This window comes from Cephus cinctus, unplaced genomic scaffold, assembly GCF_000341935.2.
Source record: "Cephus cinctus unplaced genomic scaffold, Ccin1 Ccin1_scaffold0401, whole genome shotgun sequence".
NCBI lineage: Eukaryota > Metazoa > Arthropoda > Insecta > Hymenoptera > Cephidae > Cephus > Cephus cinctus.
Genome location: NW_014333085.1, coordinates 485,586 through 498,185, shown reverse-complemented (window position 1 = coordinate 498,185; position 12,600 = coordinate 485,586). Strand labels below are relative to the sequence as shown.

Genomic DNA, 12,600 nt, shown 5'->3' with positions numbered 1-12,600 from the left:
AGAGAGAGAGGGGGGGGGGGGGCAGGGGAGAGACAAGACTAGTCGAATAAGGTTACAAGATGTTTTATAATTACGTATCCAAGAATCCCGAGTTTCGCGAGAGAGGTAAACAGCGAGAAAATGCATAAGACGTTGTCACGATAAAACACTAGGAGGAAAGGTAAAAGAAAAAAGATAAAATTTATCAACGCATATAACTTCCCTCTGAATAATGGATTGCTCTCGTCGTCTACTCGGAGAAGGTTAGTGCCTCACTTCCCTATACGTGTCCGCTAATGCAGCATAGCAGCTGAGTGGAAAAATTAAAATGTAACTGTGGTAATCTTGCTAAATTTCCCTTTTCGTTTAGGGATACGAGACCAAGCGACATTCAGGCCAATGGGATGCACTTTGTTATGTAGTCGACAAAAAATTCAGCATACCCCGCGACAGTCCTGCACGGAATATATTTTTGTCAATGTCAACAAGGATTGCGCAATATTTATGCAACTCGAAAAAATACAACAGTTTATCGTAGACGCAATACACTTTTTGGAAGAGAAGAATTTGAAAAAATTTTTTCTTTCCACTGACTTTGATTTACGCGCCCTTTTATTTTGCATATTCACTCCGAATTATTATTTTCCCATATAATGGCACCAGTAATCGGTGGCACGGATCCGTCCAACTATAAATCGGATACCGTCGGATAAAAAAAAAATTGAAATTTCACCTTTGATAAATTTTGTTCTTCTCTTTCTCTTTCAAAACCATCCATCCTAAACGTTCACGTCAACCACGCAGTTGTTCCGTAAAAACAATGCGGAAGTCCTCCTTTTTCGAAAGGCCCCGCGACATCAATCAAGTCATTGAGTCGTTCGTCAAACGCGTCTAATTAATAGCGGCAATCCAGGTGCAATTAGAGGAGAAATGCCACGTTCAATTATTTATGAGGCACGTAGACCGAAGTCTGATCTCGTCCCGTATTATTAGAGGTTTTGCAAAGAAAAACAAATTAAACGAATAAACCAGACCACAGGTAAGGATCCCAAAGAACTACAGAATAATGGAGCCACAGAATAAAATTTAATAACGTCAAAAATTACCTCCGATTAATTCACAGTTATATATATATGGCAGAGATGGGGAATCTTAGAGAAATTTACTAAAAAAAAAATTGTCAGCACATATTTGCAGTCAACATAAGCTCAGAAGAGCCTAAACGAAATAATTAAACATTCCAAAAACCTTGTATATTTTAAGAGTCTAAGTAACATTTTCTAGTACCTATAGTCCTAATATTTGACATTGTATGTACACTGCAAGGACTCGTATAGGCTCGTTACGCAACATATAGAACTCTGTTTCCATTAATCTCAGGACTATATCGTAAGTACAGAGAGACTTGCAAATGTTTCACGTGTAATATTAAACGCAACTCCCGCAAAACTTTCGTAGCAGATCAACAGATGCTGTTTCCCCGTGTAAGGCTACCCGCGTAATTCGTCTGGCTTCGAGAATATTCCAGGCGCTACGGACGACGGAAGGCGAACCGGGAGGGGATGGCGTTTTTCAATTTCTCAAGCATCCCAAGGAACGAGGCTCTGACTTTGTTAAATGTTAAGCGAGTCCATATTATACAAGAGGCATTTTTAATTCGCTTTCAAAGTAGAGCCTGGCCTGTTTACTTTAGGGCAAAAGCGGCGGTTTAACTTCTAATCGAGTTACCGGAGTCTGTCGAGGTAGATGCCTACCTAGTTAGGTAGATACATTGTTAAGTGGACTTGGTAAGGTAGATGTATGTAGGTAGGTGCCGGCTAACTCCATTGCAATATGATAATGGCGTCACGGTGCCAGGAACAGCAATAAAGGTACTCGCGAAATAAGACCGATAAAACATTCTGCCATTGTCCAAGCGTCGCTAGGTACTTCCTGTGGATCCTGTTCAAATTACTTAAACTTATTTCTTGCCGCCGTTAATCCAATATATTTACCAAATGCTCGCAGGCGAAAGGTTACCGCTTCGTTGCGACAGACAATGGGAGCATTCAGAAGTAAATGGAGCGTCTCGGTCTCTGCGAATCGATTAAATAAATCGTATCTCTCTCGTATACTCGGGAAAGAGCCTCGTCTCACTGATATACATAAGTGTCTGGATAAAATATCTGTTTTCTTTCTTCTTGGCGCTAAATAAAAAGAAAACCTAGAAAGGTCGCAGGATATAAATCATAACAATGGTATACAGCACTGACTTGGTCATACGCAAAATCAATAGTCGTTGATATAGTTTTCGTGGGAAATATACATATAATCATATCCTGTGTTATCAACCAGTTAGCTACTGACGGGACTTGCTGTTTCTATATTACGAATCATTTTATACGAAAGCAATCGGTTCTCGATTAACGTATCGATGTGCATTGGACTTTGAAACAGTGCGAATAAATTGTTTGAGAATTTAAAAAAGCTGTCTGATAGTTACGTAAATGTTTTTCTATACCTCTAGTGTCAATTCCATTGCACAATAATTGCAGGTCGTAAGGTACGCGTATGTATCTCAATTTCATCCTGTCTCTACTGAAATTCCCGAGCGACCTAAACTATGTTGTAACTGATGACGTAACGACCTCGTAACTTATACAGTTTAATATACATTGGCGTCAGGCAGACTTAATGAATTTGTACTGAAGGTATAAGGATGCACGTAGGTATAAGCTGCTAAGAATTTCTTCACTTAAAAAAAAAGAAAAAAAAAGAACGTCCGTTGTAACTCGCGCACTTCGTAGCTCATTGTTCGTAATAGGTTATGTTGGAACAAGATTTACTGCAGCCTCGTTTTCATTAGCAGCTACGTAGCACGGTACTTTAAGTTTGTCCAGCTCTTTTAGTAATTCGATTTGTCGACGCTGCGACAATTTCTGAACGCCTTTTGAATGTGCATTTGAAATAAAGCTGGAGACATTTTACTTACAGGACTGGCAGTATTTCCATGTTAAAATTCTCAGCATCTTCGTCGTCGTGGATGAAACTAAAGTTGTCTTCGATTCACAGTCGTACTTTTTCGAACTATCGATTGAATTGAAAAACTTGAAAAACTTTTCTTAACCGAACTCACTCTTGCACGATGTTAATGGTTTGGGTGGTTTAAATCTTTTTAGTTATCGTGCTGTATTTTAAGTTACTGAAAGTTTATGTTTTTAAATCACGAGTGCCTTTAGGCAATAAATAATGAACGAACACTTGATTTCCGGTATATAAAGAAACATCACTTCGACTAGTTTATTTTGATAGACATTAGCTTCTTTCGTGTATAACTGTTTTACGCGACGTTTTTGGTCGAGATTAAGTTATTTAATTGGATTTTTTAACTGGGGTAGTCACTTTCGGATTAATGTGCAATTGGCTACTGGTTTTGCGATTTCTGTTTTGACGGTAGCAATGGCAGTCCTCGAATCCGATGGCAAACACAGAGCAAATACGTCCGACAGACGCGCGCGACGCGACGACACTGGGGTTGGAATCCACCCTTGCCCGGTGCTGATTCCCACCCTAGGATCGAGGCCGTTCGTAGGGGGCAGTATTATAGAGGAGGGTGAACTTCAATGAATGAATGAACCTTACAGATCTCTGTGTGCACGAGTCGCATATTTATCAGCCATTTCTATCCGTATAAATTATTCGACGAGACGTAGCTGTCGAAACTGAAACAGAAAATAAACATTACTCTTTTTCGAGTTCAAAGAAGAAAAAACTGTATAGGTACATATAAATACTTACATCGCGTTAGGGATTATCTCAAAAAGTAAAAAAATATATAACAACTGTACGTTAATTCTCATTAATTTTTATGTAGGAAAATTAACTAATCCAAAGCTAACGACTTTACAAAATCCATAAGCTCAGAGAGAATGATGAAATGTTGAACAATGTGAACCGCGTTAGATTTTCGCCACTTATAACAAGTTATACGTGTAATGAATGAGTACAGCATTTAATTAATGAGCGATGCTCAAACGAGAATGAAAATTGTTCATCCTTTGTGGAAGCTTCTTCTCTTACCGTAGACATAGTAATTTCCCGTGGTACTTTCCAACGCTTCTCTCTGGCAAGGATGCCTGAGCATTTTTCTCCAAGTTTCACTAAAGCACAATTCCGGGTAAGGCAAGAAGTTCATCACTGTCCGAAAAATCTGTGTATAGTTCGACAAGAGCGATCCTTTTTTGCTCTACTCTCGGTCAACTTAACCTCCCATGGTGTAACTGCTGAAAGTTCTTGTCCATCAACTTTTCGAGCACCGATGCTTCGCCTAATGTTCGTAACTTTGGACATCAGTGAAGAAAAAGCGTTGCCACGATGTTGACCAATGAGGACGAAGATTCATACAAAATTTGTAGCGTCATGTCGACACTTCCCGAAGCTTAAGAAAAATGTTATGTTATGTTTAATATTTGAAAAGGACAGCTAATTTGGTGAACACTATAGCCTACCAAAATTATATGGTAGGCGTGTTTACCGACATTGAATATTATCTGCGCATGGTAATATGACGGCGTATTTTATCCATAGAGTAAAAAAAAGGTTTACAAGTCAGCAGAATCATGTCCCTTTGAGTAATTTCGGTTATCACTGTGAAGACGCTGTAAACGTCGTTCGGTAAGTTTCACGATTGAGTAAGTACCATCTAGGTATTTTATGCTTACTTGAAGAGTTATCATATGGTTATCATGATTATCACGAGGTGGCACGTCTCTTCATTGGAGGCAGCCATGAGGAAAGGAAGTAAGAGTCATCACGAGGGCGGTCGTAGCGCAGTGATTAAGGGAGCGGATTCACGGCCAAAAGGTACGGAGTTCGCGCCCGGCTCCCAGCGGAATTCACCAATGGGTTTTCATATGAAAACTTAAGTGAGTATTTATACGGATTTCGTCCAACACTGTTCGGATTCGGTGTATAAACTCCGTAGGTCCTCACAGAGAAGACCCATGTGCATAGAGAGGGAAGAGAAGAAAGAGACACTTTGTCCTCCTGCCCCAAAATAATTTCTGCATTTCCTTATATGTATTCAAACATTAATTCCTGTCAATCGGTGATAGACATAAGATCTGGATTTAAGATTGTATTTCGCGAAGGCGCTCGCTCGAATTTAAGCAGATCACATCACACAATTTACAAGCTTATTATAGGATTGTACTACGTGGAAATTATTCCAGGTGACACTGCAGTGCTCTGCAATGTATATGACTTCCCAGAGTTAGTTGTTCCATAAGCCATGGCTCTTGAATTTTGCCATACAAAAATCAACAATTTGCTGGTTAATGGCATGTTCAAAGAGTTTCAATCGTGATGTTGTGGATGAAAATGTTTGCGTAAATTAGAATTTTCGGCACACGTATCTCTGTTTTTTTGCGCTTTCGAAACTGCTAGTATTCCTATCTATGTAAGGTAGTTTTGTTAATAGTGTTGTTGCATTGAGAATTGTGTATGTTTCTTTTTGCTCCTGTGTTAATTTTATTCTTTTTGGATATGTTTTCAGACGCAAATAGACTTTTACAGTTTTATATAATAATTAAAATAGAATTGACTTGTCCATTCTTTCAAAATGTAATGTTGGAGTAATTTTTTAATCTTAATACCTTTTTTCTAGACATTTTTTCTCATCCCTCATAGCATGCCAAACACTAAGGTGGCCCAAAGTACTTTTCCCTAAGGATTAACCCTGATCAACTCACACAGAACTGTACGGAACAAACGGTTATTTTTCCTATTTGAAAATATGGCGGTGAGCGTTGTTGCTTTCTTTCCATTCGCGGGCAATATTGGAAATGCTCCAATTTCTATTCACTAGGCTGCAGCGGAAACCGACGAATCAGAGTCTTCGAGACGAGTTACGGTGAGAACCAGTCCGCAGGCTCGTAACAGAGTACCATGTCCCTTTAACATAGGTGTGTTCAACCTAGTTCAACCCCTAATTGTGAATGTTAACGGATAAGACCGAAAAGAAAGAATAAATCTCGTTTACTTGATAATCTAAAAAGGGTGAATAACAAACTATTATTTATTTTGGGAATGAAATTATGAAGTATGTAAATCGAACGTACAATCAGTAATACAGATGAATTCAAGAACGAACGATACTTCTGAGGATTACAAAACAAATTTCATCAAATGATTACCCTGTGTACTCTTGCCTAAAATTAAGAAAAACGTAAACAAGTGCTCATTGTTCTGAAACATTTCATTTTGTATCTATAGAGATGCTGACAAACCACAAAACTGGGATGTAAAGTGGCTTTTATGGGTAAACATCATAACTTTTTATAAAAAAAAAGAACTCCAATGCTACAAGATCATTGTCTCAATATGGATCAACATCTCATAGAACAGTTTGTACAAGTGACAGGTTGGTTGATTCTATGCAAGCTGCGAATATGCATTTCCTAATTAAAAACTTTTGCTGGCATTTTAGGACAGAGTGAAGCAACAGCCGCCCAATACCTAGCAGTAGCCGAAGGAAACGTGGAAAATGCAATAACTTTGATGTTTGAAGGAGGTATAGCAGTTGCCGATGAAGAAGAACAAGTGCGTGCACCCATACCTCCCACTCGTCAAGTTCTTGTCCCATCAGGACACATATGTCCTTCTGCCCATTCAGCATCCAACAATGTCTTTGATAGATTTCGTGATTTTGCTGTCGAAACACGTGAGTATTACAATTTTATTATTCCTGTTGTTTTTAAAAAAAATTATTTCATAAAAACGATCTTGTGTTTGAAGAAAGACAAGAAGAAGAATTGACACGTAGGGTCGCTGGAATGAAAAAGATGTCTCCGAGAAAATCAAAACGACTGGAAGACTTGTTTAGACCACCGTGTGACATATTGTTTCTGGGTACCTTTTCTGAAGCCCGCGAGAGAGCAAAGATTATCAATCGTTGGCTACTCGTCAATGTACAAAACCCCCAAGAATTTGCATGTCAGATACTCAACAGAGACTTATGGCCTAATGAACAAATCAGAGGCATTGTCAACGATCATTTTGTTTTGTGGCAGGTAAATATGCATCTGCATGCTGATATAATATAGCGCACACAATTACACATCAGTAAATATATATTGACAAAATACTGTTGCAATTATAACATCATGTACACAGATACAGTCGAACACTGTAGATGGAAAACGATATATCGATTTCTACAATGTATCAAAGTATCCCTACTTGGCCATAATTGATCCAAGAACAGGAGAATGTATGAGAGCGTATAACAATATTAGCGTGGATACTCTCGCGGCTGAATTGAATGATATGCTGAGTATCCATCCGTCACCCTCGTCATCAGACACCACAGCTAATCCTCAGGACCTGCTTAAGACTGCTGCATCACCATCGTCCAATGATTTCCGTAATGGTCGCATCAAATCATCGTCGAAACGCCGTTCTCTGATGAATCTGATCGAACCAATCAACAATGTGAGTCGTTCATCGATACTTTTGGATCTTATAGCGAGCTTTTCTGATTTGATCGACCTTTCCTTTTACACTTAGCCTGATAGATGTGAAGAACCTGATAACACTAACGAGAAAACCGATCGTCGTTCGGCGGCGACTAACAGCATCGATAGCGTGGCATCTAGCAGTAACTATAATACTCTGAGCGATAGCCAATTCGACATGCCTAGGAAACGATCGAAGATGGAGAGTTCCGAAAGAATAAACGAAAAAGCAGACCTCGCTACGACCGTGCCAAACGAGCAAAAGGTAAGAGATTTTCATGAAAATACATTCCGAACGATTAAATATGTACAATTGAATGTTCGAAACTAACAATTTTTCAGAGTATCGTCCGAAATCATGAAATTGAAGCTACGTCGAGCGGAAAACTACAATTACGTAATTACCTATTCTCCTTTTATACATTCCAAGTCATTCGTTTGCATTTCTGTATCTTTAACGTTATGACATTGTTCCTTAGAGGAAACAAACTGCGATAAACCGTCGCTGCGGCTATGTTTACGTCTACCAAACGGTGGGAAAGAAGCCATTTCTATGTATGGCAATGATACTATTGCGGTAAGTTGTAAAAAGTATTTTCTATGACTTTTAATAATACTATTTTAATGAGCTCATTTCTCTTGCTCTGCGTAGATCTTCATGAAAAGAATGGAAGATATTGGCTATCCGGCAACGGAGTACATTTACTTAATACCATTTCCGAAAACGAATGTAAATACTCTCCCACTAGATATGCAACTTTCCGATACGGTCCTTTATCCTTCCAATACGATATTCATCACAAAGATATAATTCGTTCGTGCTAATAAATTACGAGACCTATATTCGCAGTAATGTGGTAAATAAAAAATACAAATCTTTGACCGTGTTGAAAAACATCTGCTTCTAATGAAGATTTGTACGGCATTATTACGTTCGTACACTTATAAAATGGCAAATAAAACAGATTCTTTTCTATTCACTTAGTTTCAGTCATATAATCCAAATGTCTTTACATTACTTCATTATTGTGTATCATAGGATATGTGTGTGATGGCCGTGCTTCTGATAGTTATATGGATGAACCAGTATTCCATTTCATAAATATGACATCCAACGTGCCCCGTTATATGTTGACCTGTTATTTAAAGAAACATGATAATCCTACTGAAGAAAGTCGAAAATTACCAGACGCTTAAACAGTATGAATATTACTGTCAACGTCCCTTTATCCTCGTCTAAATTCTAACCGGATGAAGGTCATCCGATGAATCATACCTTTAAAAAAATGTGTATTGAAAAAGTAACATTATTAACCCTAATCCCATAAACGTTATTTGGACAAGTTAAAAGCTTAAACGTGTGGGTCGTTCACGTCCATCACAATTTTCAGATATTGAATAATGATACAAAAATTCATAAGATACTTTTGAACCTTCTACTACAAGTATTCAAAGATACCTTTCCATAATTATTTTAATACTTTTTTTATAACAAATATATGACCTAAAATGCTCATTATGCACAACTTTAGTTGAAAAATTGTAATTGTAGTTGACGTTATCACGGTATACCGTGAGGTGATGTCACTTTCACTGTACCAAAAGCCTATACCGGAACGCAGGGGTAGTCCTTGAATCTTCCTGCCATACTTGGGTTTAAAGCGATAGTTACCAACAGTTAGAATGAAACTTAAGACGCGTGAGCTCAAAAAATGTCTAAAAAATATATTTTTAGCAAAAACAAAAATTTCACTTACACAAAACTCTTCCGAAAACCGTAATGATGGGTCCTTCACGTTCACTCGAAATGTTTTCACCTCAACTTCTCCAAACCAACTGAGTTGGTTGAGTTGATAATTTTTTTTTACGGATACGAAAGACCCACATATTGTTCTCTTGTTTCGCCCAGGGAGGGAAAAACCCGTTGTAAATACCATGGATACAAATGATCCAGGTTTACGGGATTAGAGTTCACGGTGAAGAAAATGACAGATTACGTACGATAAAGGTATAAATTATTTAGACTTAAATGAGCATATGGTAAAACATGTTTATTGATAATATAATAAAATTATTCTGTTATACCTGCCGCTGAAGATATAAGTTCAGACTAGTCGATACAATAAGTAAATCCCTAAATTATGTATAAAACAATCATTGAAATATTGCGACTATATTCGTCAAGAAATGTGAGATGAACTACAAATTAGCTTCTCAAAATTCGTACGCAGAAATCATAAAAGAATAATAGTCTTTACTTTTCAAAATCTGGCGAGCTGAGCTTGTATCGATTCCGCGTGGTACAAAGTATTATTTGCAAAAAGTGTAACATCATTCAGCTAGAAAAATAGCCTAACAGACAATATTACACCTACCATTTTCAAGACAATTAATTCTTGTCGCGATTATCGACATAAAGTCAAATTTTCAAACTCCATTTCTTACTTCTTACACACTGATCACATGTTGCAGGAAAGAAGCACCTTCCTCCTTAGTAGGTATTATACTTTTCCATGATAGAACTCTGCGCACGTACAGTCAAACCAGTCACATCATCTATTTGGATTACATGTATAAAAAAAAGAAAGACAAAAATTACATTAGATGTACCAATATGTCAGTTGGTGTGCCGCCTCCTCCAAGTCATCAACCCTTTCGAATTATAATAATCACCGTATGCTATGCACATTGTAAGAAAACTTACATTTTACAATAAAATGCCGCAGATCTTTTCTACCTTCCGCTATATCTCCTACATAGTACCAGAACAGAGTGACAATAACGGGTGCCAGATCATTGCATCAAATCGTCACTTTACCGTAATGTTATCTGATCAAAAAATTGTGTGCGCGCGTGCGCGTGTGAAAAAACACACGAAGAAATGGCGTTCGATTATTTAATTTTCCGGCCAGAGAACGATTATGTGAATTGACGATTCCATGCAATAATATAATTGGCACCGAAAATAACAAATTCACACAGATAGATGACACATTCTTTAATTACATAAGATCTTTCGACGAAGGACCTGGGGATAGGTATTAGCCAAACAGAAACAAGTAATAGCCGTCTTGATACTGCACCTCAATAGTTTTATCTTTCGATGTTTTACTGTTTCCAAAAGACAATATTTCATAGCAACAAAATCTGCTTTTGTAATGACTCTATATGAATAATTTACAAACATATTTCATCTAAAAAATGTACCTTTAAATTCGCGTAGACACAACTAATATGTAATAGGATATTTAAGATAAGTTAAATACAATAATGACGGATATATAATGCCTTGCCTTCATTCTATCGATCATCCTGTTACTTATTGGATGCACTGCTGTTACCTTTCACTAATTATTTACAAAGCGCGCCTAATGTACGATATAAGATTTTATTAAACAAGTTAATCGCGTTAGGATCTTTGTGAATGGATAACAGCAACCCTTTAAATTCAAATAACGCAAATGAAAGTAGAATATATTTGTTAAATGTATAGCTCAAGAAACCAACTACTTTATAACTTTGGCTGTATTAAGATTGATACAAGCGTAACGATTTTTAATAAATTTAAACTTTAACATGGAGCATCGTCTCAATATATACTTAAAGTACAAGGGGGAAAAAGCAAACGTCCACTCTTACGTATACAGAAGTTTAAGCAAACAGTTCTTGGTCCATACCAAGATATTCCAAAACTAGTCCCATCGGCGTACGTTTTAGCCCAATACCCTCAATCTTGTTGACAAGTTTATTTTTGATATTGCGCAGCCTCATCGATGCATGTAAAAATGTTACTGAAAAATATACAATTGTCATAAGTACACTGCAATAATAAGAGTATAAAAAACTTAATGAGAGTCTGACCTGAGAAGGGCAATAAAATTCCAGTCAGAAAAACTAGAAGAGAACCTACTGTATAGGTGACAAAACATGCACCAATAAGAATGAAAATGACACCAGCAACTGGATATCGCTTCTTAAAATTGTGTATTGTTCTTCCTTCGGTAGACACATAAGCAAACACTCCCAGAATGATAACTGTCGCTAGAATACCAACAAGCATCTTTCCTGGATGAATTAATCTGCAAGTGCATGAAAAAAATTTGTTGTTAGCAGGTCTTTACGACTATTACACAGACATTGTAACCAAACTCATGCACCTTTAGAAAAACATATTCTGATGCTCACCCAACTACAAGAAAAATACAAGCAGACATGAAGAAATAATTGGTTTGATAATAAAGCAAATTGTTGACCACTCTGTTTCCCCATTTGTCTAGATCTTTCACATTAGGTATTTGAAAACGTGCTGATTCCAGCAGAAAATCATCTAGGCTGCGTAGCGGAGGTATCTCCAATTCCGAATTACCGATCTTCACTTTATCCATTTTGAACTCGATCGACTTGTGCAAGTAGATTAATAGACTCACGGTAAACTCTCCTTCATACAATATTATTAACGTAAAATGACACTCAAAATTTTCCCAGTACAGTGTGTGAATGTCTTTCACTCCACGTAAAACGTCATAGAACCTATAATGAATGACAGAGGCAATGTCACGAATGATTAAACCGTTTCGAGCGACGCTCTATTGCGAACGAATCTTCTGCTTTATTCTAATTGCCGTTTTCTCAGCCTCTTACAGATGACCTGTGACCAGCTGTGACAGTGACGAACTCAGTTTGACTGAGCGTCGTCGTTATTGCCTCTCAGTTGCTCGGTATGGCAGAGCTCCTTCCCAGGTAGTACATACATATGTCCAATCGGTACCTATAAGTCACCGTTTTTAGGTTGTCTTTTGGATTTTACTGAAAGGTATTCAATGTACGTCTTTAAATCGACATCCATTTTACAGTTATCTTAAAGATGACTTTATTGAGGTTTCTAAAACAAATATTAAAATAGTTGTCCAAAGGTTATCATTTTATTTTTACCGATTGATGGCTTATTCAGGGATTGAAAAGTTCTCAGTTTACTGCTATCTAATATATCCGTACACAAGTCATCCAAAAGATATCCTTTAGTAGGGGTTTAATGTTGACTGTAATAATAAAGTAAACGTTGTCCAAAAGACATCTTTCTGCGGGACTGTTTCGCTTTCTCATCGTGGTTAAATAATATGTCATTAGT

At 37.4% G+C, this 12,600-nt stretch overlaps 3 protein-coding genes across 11 annotated transcripts in view; 1 reads left to right on the top strand and 2 right to left on the bottom strand.

The window, feature by feature from the left end:
* LOC107267440 overlaps nt 1-4,418 on the bottom strand; it is a 60,582-nt gene extending 56,164 nt beyond the window's left edge. For 5 of the 6 annotated variants that reach the window (XM_015739168.2, XM_015739167.2, XM_015739173.2 and 2 more), the window contains exons 1-2: nt 4,039-4,418; nt 2,951-3,680 (exon numbers count right to left, since the gene is read on the bottom strand). The gene's annotated coding sequence lies outside the window, so the exon portion shown is untranslated. The remainder of the gene's footprint in view (nt 1-2,950; nt 3,681-4,038) is intronic. The other variant, XM_015739174.2, reaches the window with a different exon arrangement.
* Nucleotides 4,419-4,731: 313 nt separating this feature from the next.
* Nucleotides 4,732-8,599, top strand: LOC107267334 (UBX domain-containing protein 7). Of its 3 annotated transcripts, XM_015738896.2 has the most exons (10): nt 4,734-4,883; nt 5,624-5,869; nt 6,232-6,379; nt 6,446-6,679; nt 6,754-7,028; nt 7,132-7,449; nt 7,525-7,737; nt 7,815-7,869; nt 7,952-8,049; nt 8,125-8,599. In XM_015738896.2, exons 3-10 carry the CDS (start codon nt 6,316-6,318, stop codon nt 8,281-8,283), a joined length of 1,416 nt encoding a protein of 471 aa, XP_015594382.1. In that variant the 5' UTR covers nt 4,734-4,883; nt 5,624-5,869; nt 6,232-6,315; the 3' UTR covers nt 8,284-8,599. The 3 variants fall into 3 exon arrangements, with proteins under 3 accessions (XP_015594381.1, XP_015594382.1, XP_015594380.1); XM_015738895.2 differs by lacking the exon at nt 5,624-5,869 and having other exon boundaries at nt 4,732-4,883; XM_015738894.2 differs by lacking the exons at nt 4,734-4,883; nt 5,624-5,869 and adding an exon at nt 5,876-6,015.
* A 903-nt stretch (nt 8,600-9,502) lies between these two features.
* Nucleotides 9,503-12,174, bottom strand: LOC107267342 (PRA1 family protein 3). 2 transcript variants are annotated; one of them, XR_003059587.1, is made up of 4 exons: nt 11,658-12,174; nt 11,334-11,551; nt 10,177-11,263; nt 9,503-10,028 (listed from the first exon to the last, which is right to left on the bottom strand). XR_003059587.1 is itself a non-coding variant. In XM_015738914.2 (4 exons), the coding sequence occupies exons 1-4, from the start codon at nt 11,855-11,857 to the stop codon at nt 9,964-9,966; spliced, it is 597 nt and encodes a 198-aa protein (XP_015594400.1). In that variant the 5' UTR covers nt 11,858-12,174; the 3' UTR covers nt 9,503-9,963. The 2 variants fall into 2 exon arrangements, 1 of the variants encoding a protein (XP_015594400.1); XM_015738914.2 differs by having other exon boundaries at nt 11,150-11,263.
* Between the last annotated feature and the right edge of the window lie 426 nt (nt 12,175-12,600).